At 41.2% G+C, this 18,180-nt stretch overlaps 1 protein-coding gene across 1 annotated transcript in view; it reads left to right on the top strand.

The window, feature by feature from the left end:
• Window positions 1–17,763: 17,763 nt before the first annotated feature.
• Window positions 17,764–18,180, top strand: part of Atrn (attractin) — a 178,142-nt gene continuing 177,725 nt past the window's right edge. The window contains exon 1 of the mRNA XM_010611054.2: window positions 17,764–17,919. Within this exon, the coding sequence (XP_010609356.1) occupies window positions 17,764–17,919 (156 nt within the window). The remainder of the gene's footprint in view (window positions 17,920–18,180) is intronic.

Genomic DNA, 18,180 nt, shown 5'->3' with positions numbered 1-18,180 from the left:
CAAAAAAACACCAGCTTCGAGAGTCTCACACAGTACTGAGAAAAAGAAATATAGAAATGCTTGAAAGTACAACTTCTAAAAGTAAAAGGCAAAGAAGTTTAAAAGCTGCCAAAGTAAAGGCACATATTACCTGTAAAAAAAGCAATAACTAGGTAAGGATGTAGCTCAGCAGATCTCTTGCCTAGCACACTCAAGCTCCTGGGTTTAGTTCTCTGCACAACAGAAATAAAAGCAATAATTAGGCTGGTGGTATAACATGGAGGTAGAGCATGTGTTTGGCTTGTATGAAGTCCTGGGTTCAATTCTTTTTTTTGTTTTTGTTTTTTGGTATTGGGGATTGAACTTGGGACCTTGCACTTGCAAGACAGGCAGCAGAATCACTGAGCTAAATCCCTGGCCCTCTGGGTTCAATTCTTAACACCAAAAATAAAATAATAAAAAACTTAAAAAGTAATAATCCATTGGCTGATTTTTCAAGAGAAACAGTAGAAGAAAACACAAATATTTTTCAATATGCTGAGAGAAAATCATTGCCTCTTAAAATAAGCAAAATAAAGGCCAGGGATTTGGCTTAGTGGTTCCCCTGCCTGCCTTGCAAGCACAAGGACCTGAGTTCGATCGCTGGTACCAAAAACAAAACAAAAATAAATAAAATTGTAAAGAAATAAGCAAAATAGTCCTTCACAACTAAAGATCAAAACATTTTGCTTTCTGGGTATGTGTCATGTGTGTTACTTGGAACTGAGCTATTTTTCCTAACCCTTTTTATTGTGAAACAGAGTCTTGGTAAGTCACCCAGATACAATTTGATCTCATGATCTTCTTGCATCATCTTCCCAGAGTGCTGGGATTACAGGAATGCACCACCAGGCCTAGGTAAAAATACAAGAATTTTGGAATTCAGATATAGGGACACTTTGTTACCTACAGAACATAATTAAGAGTATAAAGTGTATGTTTTGGGAGAATACAAAATAGTCTCAAAAGATCAGAGAGAAACAAAGAAATGATGAGTAACAAAAAAGGAAAATCTGCAAATAAATACAAATGTATGTTGAAAATATTATGAGAGCAATGATGCATGCTTAGTTGAAAACTGTATGTATGTGTACACTTAAAACATGCAGAAGATCTGGGGATGGCATGCCTATAATATCTGCTACTTGGGTGGTTGAGGCAGGAAGACTACAAGTTAAACACTGGAGGGTCAGAGGAAAGGAAAGCCATATTTGTCCTCTTTCTCTTGTTGCCAGCAGTGTTTGTATTTTCTCCATAGCCTCATGTCTCAACAGGCAAAAACTAATAATAAGAGTAATAAAAATCACCAGGAAGCCAAGCATATAAAATAGAAAATTAGCGACCATTAGTTGATTCTCTGAAAAGACTAACAAAATGAATAAACCTTTTGGAATCTTCATTAAGAGAAAGTCACAAATATAAAAGGAGAATTACTTCTGATCCTACAAATTGAAAAAACTAAGTAAAGGATATTATGAATAGATTTATGTTAATATATTTAAAAATTAAGCTGAGTATGGTGGTGTACACCTGTAATCCCAGCACTCAGGAGGCTGAGGCAAGAGGAGTGCTGAGAGTGTGAGGCCAGCCTGAGCTATATAGTGAGTTCAAGGCCAATCTGAACTACATTGTGAGATCCTGTCTCAAAAAACAAAAATAAAATAATAAAAATAAATAAATATTAACAAATTAAAATTAAAATTAAGATGAATGCCAAGTGCCATAGCACATGTTTATAGTTCCATCTACTCGGGAAGCTGAGTCAGGAGGATTCCTAGCTCCAGGTCAGTGAGATGTTGTCTAAAAAAAAACCCCAAAAACCTGGCACTGTGACACACCCGTAGTCACAGAACTCTGTGAGACTGAGGTGGGAGGATTGTGTCCAACTAAAGATAAAGTTGGGGGACAGGAAGGGAAAGTTAAAGGGTCTCAGTGAGGTCTCTGGCAAATAAAGAGTTAAACCCCTGCCCTGCCCAAAAAAATGTGGGTGGGGAGAGAGAGTAAGAAAAACAAAGGGACAGAGGTGGAGGGCTGGCCTGGCTCACTTCATGCCAAAGCTCAATTCTCTCCTTCCTGTACCTCCAATTACACACACACACACACACACACACACACACACACACAAGCAGGCTATATTATAAAAATTCATTTAGTATATAAGGTATACACTAATACTTTAACACTCATACATATATATACATATGTATGTATTTTATTATTCTCACCATATTAATACACTAAAATGCACATGTATCTTTTTTTACTAACTTGACCTTGAATGCAACTCTGCTGTAAAACTCACAAGATAAGCAGCTGGATAGCAGAAAGAGACCAAAGTCCTGCTTATCCAATAATTTACACATAGGCAATGGAAGGGGGGAAGTGGTCAGATCGGGGGTGTCAGAGGTCAAAATAGCCGATCAAATGATAACAACTTTGAAGAGGGAGAATCCCTTTCTTGCCATGACATAAAAGGGGCTAAGAACAAAGACCACTGAGTGCCAATTCCAGGCTCCCTACCTTACTCCAACACGGTAGCTATCTATCTCATCTCTCTCCTTTTTTTTCCAATAAAGTGATTTTTGTCTACCCATTTCCCTTCCCTTCCCCATAAAGTAGTTTTGTTTCTCCTTCTGAACTTGTATCTCTAATTCTTTTATTGATGCAGGTTGTTTTTTACAAACCATAGATAAAAATCTACCCTCATGAGATATAATGCAACCCGAGCAACTTATACATTTAATGAGACTGTGTTTCAAAATAACAAATAAAAAAGGATTGGGGATGTAGCTCACTGCAAAGGTCCTGTATTCAGTCCCCATGACCAATAAACAAACAAACAAGCTGGAATACAGTTCAGTGTTAGAGCATCCCTAAGTTTAAGCCCTAGTGTCATTAAAAGTACATAAATAAATAAATAGGAAGGTGAAAATCCTAGAAAATGCTCATTAAAATGACACAACAAGAGCCAGGGATGTAGTTCCCTGTGCCTGCCTGGCAAGTGTGGGATCCTAAGTTTGATCTCCGGTACAAAAAAAAAAAAAAAAAAAAACACAAGAAGAAATAGAAAAGCAGATGAAGTCCTATAATTTATCAATTCATTTAGTTATTTTTTTCTTCCTCCCCAGAAACTATTCTCAATCAGTGACTGATGGGAGCTGATGGGAACACTTCAGGCTCCTCACTTCTTGTGGGAGGGCTAACAGTATGGTGCCTACACTGAGGGGCTCCCAGAGCAAGACCTCCTTGTGCACACAATAGTAACTGACTTGATAACACATGCTATACTGATCTCCTTACTTTCTTTGCATCACTTCCTCACTCTTTTATCAGTATTTTCCTTTACTTACCAAATAAACTGCTTGCAATAGATTTCTTGTCTCGGCATATGCTTCTGGGGACACCCACCCTCTCCCCAGCAAACAGAAATAGCTCAAGTCATACCATGTCTGCTGTAGGAGGGAATGTGTGTGTGAAGGGGTGGTTATTTTCAGTTGTGAGCTAGCTACATTCTTCTAATTTAAGTCCAGATGTGGCTCCCCATGACTCAGCAACATAAATAGCATTCTTTTTTTTTTTGGTGCTGGGATTGAACTTGGGATCTTGTGCTACAGAGGCAGGTGATGGCATCACTGATCTAAATCTCCAGCCCCATAAATAGCATTCTTAAAAGAACCCAATTGTTAGAAGAAGGATGGAAGAGCCTCAATAAGAGCTCACTGAGAGAGGGAAAACATCAAAAGGTTGGTCACCTATTTGTAGAACACATTAGCTCCCTACAAGACAAGGGCATCAAGTGCTCTCAAGTGCTCTTGGCCTTGGTGGCATTCAGAGTTCTGTGGTCAGCCCCTCTTGCTGCTTCTGGGCTGCTCTTTGCCCTCATCCCTCTTGTCCCTTGACCTCCCAGCCACATCTAAAGGGTGCCTAGGATGAGTTCCTCTTCTGAATTCTGCATAGCTTTTGCAGCTCATTTCCTGTTGGTTTAAGAGCTGAGGACTGAGGATGTCTTAAGGTATGTCAGACACATTTGCCTTATTTTAACACTCATTTAGAATGCTTATTAAATACAGAAATTCCCAGCACCGCTCCTTGCCTCTTTGAAGAAGAAGAGCCTGGGAAACAGGCCTTTTCTGGATTTCCTAAAGAAGACAGTAAGAGGCAAAAGCTTCATGGTAGAGCCTTAATGAGAGGCACAATTTTAGAGCAACACAACTTAGGGACAAGAGGAAGGAAGGAAGGAAGGAAGGGAGGAAGGAAGGGAGGGAGGGAGGTAGGAAGGAAGGAAGGGAGGAAGGAAAATGCAGTCACATTATTGAGCTGACTACAGCTTTACAACAAAACAGAGCTAGTTGCTTGGTTACACAAAGGTCTTCTCTAAATGTTACAGAAACTCACCATGTCATGGAATGGTTTACTCAGGTGGAAAGGAAAGATTATTTACTGGTTCTGTACTATTAAAATTCGCCCGGGGGCGGCCTGCCTTGCAAGCACCAAGGACCCGAGTTTGATCCCCGGTACCAAACAAACAAACAAACAAAAAATTTTTGCCCAAGAGATGTTAACTGTCTCATGGCCTAGGATTCATTTCCACCTTCCTTAACTGATAGGTTCACCAATTATAGGTAGAATAACAATTTCTCAACATGAAGAAATGCATGCAGAAGCCAGGAACAGTGGCATAGCTCAGGAGGCTGAGGCTGGAGGATTCTTTGAGTTCAGGAGTTCAAGGCCATCCCCAGAGACATAGCAAGATTCATTTTTAAGGGAAAAACATCAATTCACAGAATTTGAAGGTTATAAGGTAAGGGGTGACGTTCAAGATATTTAACAATTGATTCATTAAGGGGACAGCTCAATCACAAATTCTTATGAATATTATAGGAGAAAGAACATATGTATCTGTTTTCATGAGGTTAGAAACCACAATTTTCAGTCCCCAAGAAAAAGAGATACAAATATATAATCAAAGAAATAAAATTTTACTCCTAAATTTGAATTTGGAATATTGGTATAAATTGAAGATGCACTTTATTTTTTAAAAAATACTTTCTAGCTCTGTATATTAAAATATAGAAAAAACCCCTAAGACTTCAAAACAATAGAAATGAGAACCTCTCTAACACCCAGACTGTGATCTCTAAATATAGCTTTTCTCTGAAAAGAAACCATAGCTTCTTGAAGAAATGTCAGATTTCACGTGTGGCATAAAATATACAGAATGAACTGGAAACATCTTACATGGGAAATTTAAAACAGCCATTCATGGAGCCATGGGTCAGTGTAAGCACCAAAAAAGCCAGTAACTTCACTGGACTGAAAGACATCATATATATTCATGGATTCATAAAGATATATAAAGCAATGAAAAAACACAATTTTTTAAATCAATTTTGGAGAATGCCAAGGAATTACCTCATTATTATGAATGCTGATAAATAAAGGCAAGTAAGCATTTATCATTTTTTTTCTGGTTTTTTGAGAAAGGTATCACTATGTAGGGAGATTGAGCTGGAACTCACTATGTAGCTCAGGCTGGTCTCCAACTCAGTGATCCTCCTGCCTCAGCCTCCCAAGTGCTGGGATTACAGGAGTGAGCCACCATGCCCAGCCATATTTATCATTCTTTTCCTGTATGAACCATATCCCAGAATAATCGAACAGTTGATGGGGAAATGTTATCCTTTATAGAAAAATTCCAGCTAATAAATGTATAAAGGATGGTAGAATTAGAATGAAATTTCAGAAATCACAAATACTAGACTTAAAACAAAATAATAGTTTTAGGCCACATTTAATAGCCTGTTCTGATGGTAGAAAGGGTCTATATTTGTATTGTTCATACTGAACTCTTGAAATGTGGTTAGGGTGACTGAGGAATTGAATTTAAAGTTGTATTTAATTTTTTAATTTATGTTTGTTTGTTTTTGTAGTTCTAGGGATTAAATCCAGGTCCTTCACATTGAGCTACATACCTAATAATCCTTATTTTATTTCTAGACAGGGTCTCACTAAGTCACTAAGTTGCCCAGGCTGGTCTTCTAGGAAGTTGCAGTTCTTCTGGCTCAGCCTCCTAGAGTTCTGGGATTACAGGTGTGCACCAATATGAGCAGTGATCTTCTTTAAGTAAAATTTAAATAACCACATGGACATATGACAAATTTTTATTGTACTAGTGTAGTTCTAGGATGTGATCATCTTCGGCTGCTAAAACCATTAGTTGAAAGATTGGAGGCAAAGTTTATAATGGATGAATCAAAATGACTACCACTGAATTTACTGACAGATCTTAAAATCACAAGAAGAGATGCAAAAGATATTATGTCTTCTGATGTGATACAATGAGAAGCATACAATAACACAGCCATTAAGTACTTTTTTCTCTCTTTTTTTTTTTTTTTTTTTGGTACTGGAATCAAATTCAGGGCCTTGTGCTTTTGAGGCAGGTGGCAGAACCACTGAACTAAATCCCCATCCCTGCATTAAGTAATTTTGTTAAAAAAACAAACAAACAATCAGATCTGATTTGCTAGATCTGATAGGCTTCTGAATGTAACTATAAGGTTAGTAAATAAAGGGAACAAAGGAACATGATAACAGTGTAGCAAGAAAGATCAAAATCTGAAATGTGGAAAGCTCACAACAAACAGTATGGTTTATTTACCAAATAATTTTAAGGGGAGAGCAGGGGAAAGGCATGGAAACTATCGATTAGAGACCTAAATGATCAATCAAATTCAAAGTGTGTGCCTTGTTTGGAACCAACTGTTTCTTTTCTCTTGTTGCTGAGACAAAATATCCAACACTCAAAGGGGGAAAGATTTATTTGCCTTACAGTTTGTAGAGGTTTTAGTCCGTAATCAGCTCACTCCAGGCTGAGTGGCAGAGGGGCAAAAGTTCCTGGCAAAGAAAGGCAGCAAAAGCAAGAGAACTTAACAGGGCCTTTCTGCCCCTTTTATCTTATTCAGACTACAGGTAGCACTCATGCCCTTGGTCCTAGTGCCTTTGGGCCTAGCCCCACCAGGAATCAATCACACACTGGGGATTCATCCACTCTGAAAAAGCATGAGGCTTTGACGAGGGGTGGGGGCGGGATCTAAACACAAGCCATAACACCAATTATGTCTAGAAAGCATAACTCAATACAAAAATCTATGTAAAGACTTTACTGAGGAGTGTGATCTTAGAGAACAAGACCGAGGGGACAGTAAGGCAGGAAAGCAGGGAAAGTCAACACAAGGAAGCATGGTCACCTTGGCCATCTCTAGGGGTGATTCCTTAATCCCAAGGGACCTTCTGAAAAGGAACACGTACTGTGTCTTAGAGCTGTCAATCTGAAGATGGGAAGGGGAAGAGTCAGAGGCGCTTCTCATCTCTCATTAGTTATTCAGCGAGTGTTAAGTGGTGTTGGGGGTGAAGCTCAGTAGTAGTGTGCAGTGCTCAGCTCAGGTGAGGCCAGGGGTTCCACCCCCAGTATCTAAAACAACAAAAAAAGAGTTTTTATCTTCACAAATTCATACCGAAGTACTTACACATGAACTTATATGAAATCTGGAATTTTCTTTAAATGATCCAGTCGGTAAAGGGGAGTGGATAGAGGCATAAGATGGCTGTGTTATAAACTGTGGTTGAAATGCCCACCCACAGTTTACATTTCTCTTTTCAAGAAATGATGCCTAACTTTCCTCCCTTTCAGTGTGGCAAGACTTAGTGATCTGCTTCTGATGAATACTATGTGGTGGAGATGACCTGCGTATCTCCCAGGCGCAGGTCACAAAAGGCTTTGTAACTCTCACCTTGCTTGCGTGTGAGTTAGCTCTGGGAGAAGAGCTCACTAGAAACTCAGTGGGAAGAAACTGATGGCTGCTGCCACCAACTCACTAGTCACAGGTAAGAACCACCTTGGCGCAGATGCTTTGGCCTCAGGGATTCAGGTGAGCGTGGTGCAGGCTGACAGTGTGACTAAAGTTTCCCGAGAGTGGCTAGAACCGTCTGGCTCAGCCACTCCTGAAAATGCTTCCTCATAGAAACTGTGTGAGCAAGACCCCCCCTATGAACTGAGGGATCTAGTTTTGGGCTCTTTGAATAATCCCCAGACCACCCCCGTTAATTCCCCATCTATGGAAAAACTGTCTTCCACAGAACTGGTCCTTGATGCCAAAAAGACTGGAGATTGTGGTCCTAAACAATGTAGTACAGTACAACTATTTGCATAGCATTTACATTGTATCAGGTATTATAAATAATCTAGAAATGACTTAAAATATATGAGAGGATGTGTGTGGGTTGCATATTAACCTATTTTTATTTTTCAAGTTTTTTATTCACATATTTCGTAGGAAGAGGAACATAGCAAATAAATAGGTCAGGGTTGTATGAGAAGATCTATGTTTGTACACGTCCCTGTATTATTTGTGCATTTTCATGTCTCCTTCACTCTTGCCCACTGTGCAGTGCTGGAGAGCAACCCAGAGCCTCAAGGATGCTAGGCAAGGCCCTGCCACTCAGCTACACCACAGTCCTCCTCTGCACTCTGCATGGGTGGAGCCAGCATAGGAACAATCAGTAGTATAAGAGTACATACTTGGGGTCCATTTGGAGCCAACGTAAAGTCAGTGCTGCAAAGCAAGAGGTGAGGAGGTAGCTAGGCTGGTGGAAGGCATATTATATCCTGTTTTATATAAGGGACTTAAACATCTGTGGACTTCAGTATCTAAGGGGGCCCTAGAAACAATCCCCTACTGACTCTGAGGGATGACTATACTGAAAATACTCCAGCCCCTGCTCCTGTGTCCCACACTATTTCCAGAGTGTTCCCCATGGAATTAGTTCTGAATGCTCACAACACTAACTGGTTTGGTATTGCATCCTGCACTAACTGCATTCCATCCCCCTGTTGTACTTCCCCTCTCCCTTACCTACTTCTTGGGATCATGTCCCACATTAATTCCTGTCTGAGAGCCTTCTTATGGGGAACTTGAAACTAAATAAAATTGTTCAACCTTCCATGGAAATCAGACCTAGTCTGAGCCCTAGCAACCCTGTGGGAGCTTTCTACACGAGAATAAACTACAGCTTCCCTTAAAATGCATATGAAAGACAGGGCCTGATGGCTGAGAGCCCAGACCTGGCCATAGACTTCAAAGCTGCCCAAACCCAGATTTTTATTGGCTTTTGGATCTCCTGTGAGCCTGCTTTCTTTCTGTTCTCTTTGAACCTTGTCCATAATCAATATCCTTGGCACTGGCACATGGCTAAACTCTCCCTGTTCTTTGAGCCATTTTTGATATGCTGATCCGGCTTTAGCTTGTTTAGACTGGTAAACATTATAAATCTGAGTCATACCTCTAATCAGGGCCCGGGCTTTGAGTCAGCTAGTTCTGCATATAGGGTTACCTGCAACCCTCCCCTACCTTGGGGCTAGTTCCACAGCCACTGAACAAATAAAGGTGAGAATCACTTTGCCACGATAGGAATTGCGTCACTGTCAGTGACTGCTCAGACCCTGGGAGTTGTGCAGCAACATGAGACGGGGACCTATGTATAAGCAAGCCTTCATCCCAACTCCAGCACCAGTCTGTGTCAGGGCTTCAGGTTAACACTAGAAACAGTGCTTGTAGTGACACCAGGACACTGGACTTTCTTGGGAGTCATCCTGAAGAGGTGATGGCTTTTCTGAAAGCCAAAGCAGGAAATGAGGAAATAGACATCTCTCACATGGCTGCCATGCTGTCTCTGGGTAATATCTCTTGCTAGGGCACTGGGGTGTGTAGAGGGATTTCCCAGCTATTATTACCTGTATCAGTCATCTTTTGCTGTAAGACAGATTAAAATGTAGTAGTTACAATAGTTGATTTGTCTCACCATTTCTGTGGGTCAGAAATTCACTGGCAGCTTGGCTAGGTGATCTGTGCTCAAGGGTATCTCATGAGGATGCAGTGAAGCTGTCTGGGATGTACTTATCTAAAGGATTATCTACTTCCAAGTTGACTTTCATACCTTTAGCGAGTTGATTCTGATGGGAGGCCTCAGTTCCTCCCCATTTGGGTCCCACCACAGGCTGTCATAATGAATAGTGGCTTGGCTTTCCTCAAAGAAGGTGAGGAGGGTAGAGAGAGAGGTAGAAGTTATCCTTTTTATGATCTTACCTCAGGGGTCACAGAGCGTAATTCTTCCACACTGTACTGTAAGCAGAACCACTAAACCTGGCTTATAATATAGGGGAGGGAAATTAAACTCCAAATTGTTTTGTTTTTTGAGATAGGGTCTCAATGTGTAGTGCAGACTGGTCCTTAACTCACTATGTAGTCCAGGCTGGGCTCACAGTCAGGGCAATTTTCTTGCCTCAGCCTCCTGAGTGCTGGGATTATAGGTGTGAGCCACCACAGTCAGCTAAACTCTAACTTTAAAGGGAATGTCAAATAATTTGCGTACAGTTTTTTTTCCAAAGTGCCATAATTCACAGTGTGCGATGGCACATGCCTGCATACCTGTAATCGCTGCATATTAAGAAGTTGAGGCAGAAGAATCATAAATTCTCCTAATTTACCCATTAGGTGAGACCCTATCTCAAGAACAGAAAAAGGCTGGGGATGTATCTCAGTATGAAGGCCTTGGGTTCAATCCCCAGTACCAAAAAAAAAAAAAAAAAAAAAAAAAAGTGCTACAGTGATTTTACTTCAATAGTTAATTTGGATTATGAAGCCTCTTTGGGAGGCTCAGGCAGGAAGATTGCAGGTTGAAGACCAGTATGAGAAACTTAGATCCTGTGTTAAATCAAATAAAAAGGGCCGAGGATGTAGCTAAGTGGTAGAGTAATGCATGTATAAGGCCTTACTATTGGAAAATTAAAAAAGGGTTTTTCCAACTTCCATTTATGACCAACCTGCTTCATTTTTCTATTCTTTATCACGGAATCAATAAGATAGAACCCATTGTTGAAGATACAAAGTCATGCACCACGTAACAGACCACGTATATGATGGTGGTCTAAGGTAATTTCACCCAGGGTTGCCATAGCCATCTGCATTTGTGTAAGTAGACTCTGCAGTGTTTGCACAATGATGAAATCACCTAACAACATGTTTCTCAGAATGTATCCTGTGATTAAGCAATGCATGTCTGTAGCATGGTTAACTCCCATTTGTTTACTTAATAATTAGGACACTTATCTGTGCTTATTAGGAGGAAATCCAATGTGTTCCTCTTGAGTTCTTTTCTACTTAACCACTAAAAAAAAACAAGATATAGTCCATCCAAAGAAGCCATCAGCTTCCAAACAAGTCAGCCAAACCAGGATTATGTATATAATTGTGAAAAGTAAGATATATTAAGGGGATACTGACTGAGAAGCCACCCCTTGCCTGCTGGACATGGTGCAGATGCCAGGTGTGGCAACTGTGGAATGCATTGCTCAGATCTCCTGCTGCAGGGAGCATAACTGACTGGCAGCCCCAGCTGCTGCCCCTCTGGCTCTGCCAGTGCATTTGTGCTAATGGAAGCTGATTCCTGAGAGATACAGCCCACTGCAACCAGTAACACTGGCTCCAGGACTCCCCATTGGTGGGCAAGAACCTATCTTGGGAGTACACTTAGATCTGACGCTCTTTTTAGCCAATCTTTCCTTCCGTTACTTTCATAGCTGTCAGATTTTTATTCTAGTCCAAATCCCCTCCTTTCCTTTTCTGGCATCACAAACATTTCCCCCAATAAATTTCTTGCACGCCTAATTCTATTTTGGCATCTGTTTCTCAGTAGGCCTCTCAGGCACACACAGTGCTGGAACTGGTTCCCCCTAGCTCGGGAGAGCAGAATCTACGTCTGTCTTCCCAATTCTGCATTCAGTGACATGTTGGTAGCTTGAAATAGGTCATGGTGGGAATATTTACCCATAGAGATCAAGAAATGCTCCACATGAGGACTTGTCTCATGTGGAGGGCTGGTTGATTAACAGTTATCAGCACATGTCTGACATATACCCAATAGAAATGTGTATGTATGGTCACCCAGAGACATGAACATATTAGATTTCCAGATTGTTCATAGCATCATTATTCATAGTAGACTAAAACTGAAAACTGGCCTGGTGTGGTGGCGCATTCCTGTAATCCCAGCACTCTGGAGGCTGAGGCAGGAGGATCGCTGTGAGCTCGAGACGCCTGGGCTATGGCGCATTTGTGTAATCCCAGCACTCTGGAGGCTGAGGCAGGAGGATCGCTGTGAGCTCGAGACCAGCCTGGGCTACATAGTGAGTTCCAGGTCATTTTCAACTACATGGTGAGACCCTGTCTAAAAACAAAACGAAACAAAAACAAAAACAAACAAACAAAATATAAAATTGAAAACTGCCCAGATGTCCACCAGCAGTAGGATAAATCAACAATTTGCCATGTCATGATGTGTATTTACATAATAGATTATAGCAAAGAAAATAAATGACTTGCTACATACAACAGTATAGATGGATCTCACAAACATAATGCTGTGAGGAAGAATTCAGACACAAAAAAATCCATATGTAGGATTTTATTTATACAAAATTTAGAAACTGATAAAACAAATCAATAGTGCAATAAGTCAAGAGAATGGTTCTCTTATGGAGATAGTGACAGGGAGGGGACAAGAGAGATCTTGATGATGTTTTGTTTTTTCATCTGGATGAATGTGTTTACTCTGTGAATGACCACTGGGCTATATATTTACAACCTCTTCACCTTCCTGTATCTCTGTTCTACTTTAGCAAAGCATTAAAAAAACAAAAAAAGCCAGGTATGATGGCACATGCCCGTGATCCCAGCACTTTGGGAGATTGAGACAGGAAGATTGCAAATTTAAGCCCAGCTTCTGCAACTTAGTGAGACCCTGACTCAAAATAAAAAATAAGAAAGGACTTGGGATTATAGCTCAGTGCAAAGGCCCTCAGTTCAATCTCCAGTGCTGGAAAAACAAACAAACAAACAAATAAACAAACAAATACCTATCTGTACTTATGAGAAATTCTAAGGGACTTTTGTTCAAAAGGATGATTTAATTTGGATATTTCTAATTTCAAGTCCTTCTTCATGGACATATTTCAGCAGGGTAATTTCTAAGAATATCATTATTCTCTCTCTCTCTCTCTCTCTATATATATATATATCTATATATATACATATATACACACACACACATATACAAGAGAAACTTTTTGCTCTGTGTTGTAGAAATTTGGGTGTTGGGGTTAAATTCAGTTCATCCAATAGAGATTTGCAGTCCTCTGACTTTAAATTGATGACCTCAATGATAAGTTATATCCTTTGAGCTGATATAAAGGCTGCTTCTGTACTTGTGCATCTTATTTTGGAAGGCTACTGGGAGCTCTGCCAACAGCTCAAGGGATTAATACTGTGCTCCTGGATCAGATATTCCTAAGTGTTAGGAGTCCTCCAAGGATTAGTAGAGATCTCACGTTTGTAAATTGACCCATCCCTTGCATGGGATACCTGATGGAGCTTTATTCCTGCCTAGAACCCTCCAAATTTTCATGATCAACCTCTTTCACAGGTAAGACAGTACCTCACCCATTAGGTGAAATCTGACATCTGTAATCAGGAAATTGGTTGGTCTCATGTAGACTAAAGTATAAGGAGATATTTGGCATATTAAAAATGTTTATGCTTCAAATAGTATAGAATGGGGTCTGGTGATGCTTGGGGAAGGTCAGATGCCGATCAGATCTTACTAAGACAGCATTAAATCTTTGTTATATATTGTGTTATTGATACTCCTTTTAAATTTTCTTTACTGGATCCTTCTTGCTGGTGTGATTGTTGGCTGATAAATGTACCGAATGCTGCTCCTTTACTTCAAGGTAGATTCAACTTTTATACAATTCATGTTTTAGGGCTTTCCATGGGATCAGGCTAAAGTTTAACTTCAGAGAAGGCCACATCTTTGCTCAGTTTTCTTTTCTGCTGTATTTTTCTTCCTTTGCTATGTTTCATTTGAAAGCACTCTCCTAAAGCCAGGCGTGGTGGCGAACGCCTGTAATTTCAGCACTCGGGAGGCTGAGGCAGGAGGATCACTGTGAGTTCGAGACCAACCTGGGCTACATAATGAGTTCCAGGTCAGTCTCAACTACATAGTGAGAAACTGTCTCAAACAAAAACAAAAACAAAAACAAAAACAAAAACAAAAAACACAAAATGCACACGCGCACGCACGTGCGCACACACACACGCACACACACACACACACACACACACACACAAAAGAAAGCACTCTCCTACCAAATTATTCCTTCAAATTCTGTGTCAGGCTTTATTTTTAGGAAAAGTAGGGCACTGCTCTAGACCATTTTCTTCTGCTATAACAAAATACCTGAGAAGGGGAAATTGACAAAGAAAGATTTATTTAGGCTTATGGTTCTGAAGACTAGAAAGTCCAAGATCATGAAACCAGCAAGCACCTCATGCTGCTTCAACTTGGTAGTAATTAGAAGAGCAAGTAAGTATGTACAGAAGATAAGCAAGAGAAGGTCAAGGAAGCTGAACTCATATAGCAACTTACTCTTTGGTAACCAGTCTCGCCCTAGGAGAATGAAAACTTAGGTGCCAAAGGAATTAATCCATGCACATGGGCTCAGCAGCTAAGACCCGAACATCTTCTACTGGGCCCCACCTCCAACACCGTCACTCTAGTGGTCAAGCATCAACACGAGTTTTGGTGGGATGAACCACATTGAAACCATTACTATGACCTAAGATATCTCATGAGTTAAAGCCAAACATTTGAAAATCCGTCATGTCCATGATCTAGAGACAATTCAACAAAGATAGAGAAAGTGATGATGTGAAATCAGAAAGGAAAAGGGTCTTACAGAGCTTTGTTTCTCTTGAGTGAGACAACACCACCAGTCAGAGGCACCTGCAATCCACCTAAGTGGATGCAAACCCCCTGTAACAGGTCATTGGTGAGGACTTTGTTATTTAGAGACTGGATTTAGGATTATTCCAGATCAAAGGCTGTGTTTATTTTGTTTTGATTTTTTTGCCATTTGCATTCAAATTTCTGGGACTTAAAAAAGCACTGGGATAAGCACTAGTGGAGAAAAAGGTGGCATGGGATTTCAGGTAAAACAGTCACAAAACTTTGGTGATAGGCATGTGGAATAAAACAGATGTGTTTCCAGAGTTATGGTGAACCCTCTGTGATGTGTGACTGGACAATATTAACAGAGCCTACTGTGTATCATATGTAGATGACTATATGTATTAGATACTTATATATGATTATACTGTTCTTTTTTCATTAAGTTTATTGGTACATTTTAGGACGTACAATATAATGACATTCATCATTGGAAATTTGTACCTTTACATACTCTATCTTGGGTCTTATTTTTTCCCTATTCTCCTGCCCTCCCTTCATCTCCTCCACCTATACTGTTCTTAATCAATTCTTAATCAATGACATATAAGACTTCTTTTTGTCCTGACAGGAGCAGGTTATAGATATTCTAGTAATCCATTGTGTTACTAACCGTCCTAAACAAATTGCTTAAACAGGTACACGCACTTATTTTGCTCATGTTATCTGCAACTTGGATGTTTCTAGTAGGGATTACCCCTCTTCCTGCTTCAGGATGGTCTGGGATCTCAATTGGGAAGGCTTGCATGTCTAGGGGCTGGAAAAGCTAAAAGCTGGCTTCCTTCCAGTATGGCGATTTCAGAGTAGCTGGACTTCTTTTACAGTATCTGGCTTTCCCCAGAGCAAGTATTCTGACACTTAAAAGGAAGACACAGGACTTCCATGACCTAGCCTCAAAAGTCTGAGCATGTCACTTCTACCATAATTAACTGATCAAGCAAATCAGTAAGGTCAGCCCAGATTCAAGGAGTGGGGGAGGGGGTTAGGTCCCCCTTTGTGCATGGAAGTAATATAAATCCTGTGCAGCCCTTGTTAGTCCACCAGCAGAGGTAGAGAGTAAATGGGACTCTTGATTACAGCACTTAAGGCTAGCACCACTTCTCTTTCACAGGTGATTATCTTGTTCGTTTGTTTTGTGAAGAACAAGATAAATTGAGTATGCCTGGAGAAAGGGAAAAAGAGCCAGTGAAGGGAGTACATTAACACATTCCTGCTGGCTCGAAGCCCAAGTGGTACATGTATGACCGTCATGATTTTTGACACTGCAGAGAAGCAAGACATATGAATTATGGCCCCATTGTGAATGTGTTGAAGAGGTAAGGAAGAGAATGTTTGCTGCTGAAAAGTTGTTGGGTTTCAGAGAGCAGCCATATGTAGTACTGTGCTGGGATTGCTGCCTTGGGGCTGCAAATCCTTTCTGTTGTCCCTACATGTGACATCATGTAAAATCATACGAAACTTCACTGCCTGGGTTCAGATTTGTAGTGGGGAAGGAAGGAAAGGGCTGGCTCCACTTCTGGCCTAGAAGAGTAGAGGGAACAGTATTTCCCACAGCTAGGTATTGTTTGTCTTAGCGGCTGTTGTCTGATTAGAACCTGCTTGAGGGTAGAGCTATGTTTTCTATTTTCCTACCTCATCCAACACAGCCCCTTGTAGGACACTGCAGCAAAAACCCAACCTGCAAACCAAATGTTGGTGTAGCACTAGAGCCTAGGTCAGATGATAGGATTCCTATATTCTTTTTTCTTCTTCTGGTACCAGGGATTGAAGTTGGGACCTTGAGCTTGCAATTAGGTGGCTGCTCCACTGAGCTAAATCCCTGGTCCAGAAAATGGGATTCCTGTGGGAATGGGAAGGATGTGTGGGTGAAGGGCTGTGGTGAGGCTGATATGCAGATCAGCATCAACAGACTTGAAGGGTATGCTGAGTGAGGCGAGTCAGGCCCCGAATATGGGAGTAGAACCTGATTATGTGTGTGAGGGTCCATCTCAGCATTTGCATGGCATCTGGGTATGAGTGTGGGGGTCCTTCCTAGCATCTTCAAATTCTGTGCTCTGAGGTGACTTTGAGAGATTCTACAGGTATATGAAGGATGTTTCCCAAGCACTGCTAGGTGCCCAAGAAATAGTCCTCACAGCACAAGGATTAGGTGAAACAGTATTGGTTGTCCATTGCTGAGTAACAAAGCTCTCCAAAATTTAGAGGCTTAAAACAGTAGTGAGTTTATAATTTCTTGGACTTCTAGATAAGGCATGGTAGGAAAGACTTGTCTCTGTTCTAGGTAATGTGAAACAACAAAGATGGCTTCTGTGAAACCTCAGTTAGGATGCATGCACCAGTTTATGTGCCCAGGCCTCTCCCTCTCCATGTGAGCTCCACATAAGGTTTCTTCTCAGGAGGGTAGAAGAAGAGGAGCAGCTCGGAACTATAAGAAACTCAAATCAAGGCTGCTAGGTCTTTTTTAAAATCTGACATTTGAAACTGACTATTGTCATTTCCACCACCTTCTTCTATTGGTTAAATGGAGTCTCGGTCCCAGTCCAGATTCCAGGGTCAAGGATCATACAAAGTTATACCATTGGAAGGCATGTTTCAGTGGAGGCACTGAAATTTAACAAGAAAGGCTCTGGGATTCGACCTGTGCAGGGTGAAGATGTTCTAGTTCCTAATTCTAGACCTTCTCTTCAGAGAATGTCATTGGAGGGCAAATAATGAGGTGCAAGGAAATCCCAAAAATTGTCCCACATAATTAAAGGTGGAGGGTCTGTCTGATCTGCAACTAGGTATTATTTCTTCAATCCTATTTTAGAGGCTAGAATGCATCACTCTCCAGGATCGCCTATGGCTCCATACCGCAACGCAGTCTTTCAGTCTTTACACTATTTTCGATCCGCAGCTGAAGTTGGGGCTGGTGGGCTCAGGCTAACCAGGAAAGCAATATTCAACGCACAACAGCTAACTCCTCAAGGCCAATGGAAGCGGAGGATTTCGGGAAGGGTACCTCACAGCCTCCGCTCATTGTGAAAACTGGAGCGCCAGGGTTCCTTGGTTGCAACAGATAAGGACTCAACAAATCTTAAAATCAAAGACAGAATCAAGGACCTCAGCCTAGAGGGCTAAAGGACCCCAGTCCGCGCGCTCCGCCCACGCACGCGCTCCAGCCCCGCCCACAGCGCAGCTCTGGCTCCGCCTTCAGGATTGGCCGCAAGGGCCACCGTCCTCACAGCCCCGCCCCGCCCGGGCCCGGGGAGCATGGCC

Source organism: Fukomys damarensis, unplaced genomic scaffold (genome assembly GCF_012274545.1).
Source record: "Fukomys damarensis isolate Sample0158 unplaced genomic scaffold, DMR_v1.0_HiC HiC_scaffold_7, whole genome shotgun sequence".
Taxonomy (NCBI): Eukaryota; Metazoa; Chordata; class Mammalia; order Rodentia; family Bathyergidae; genus Fukomys; species Fukomys damarensis.
The sequence above is the reverse complement of the archived record's forward strand: the minus strand, read 5'-3'. Positions and strand labels throughout refer to the sequence as shown.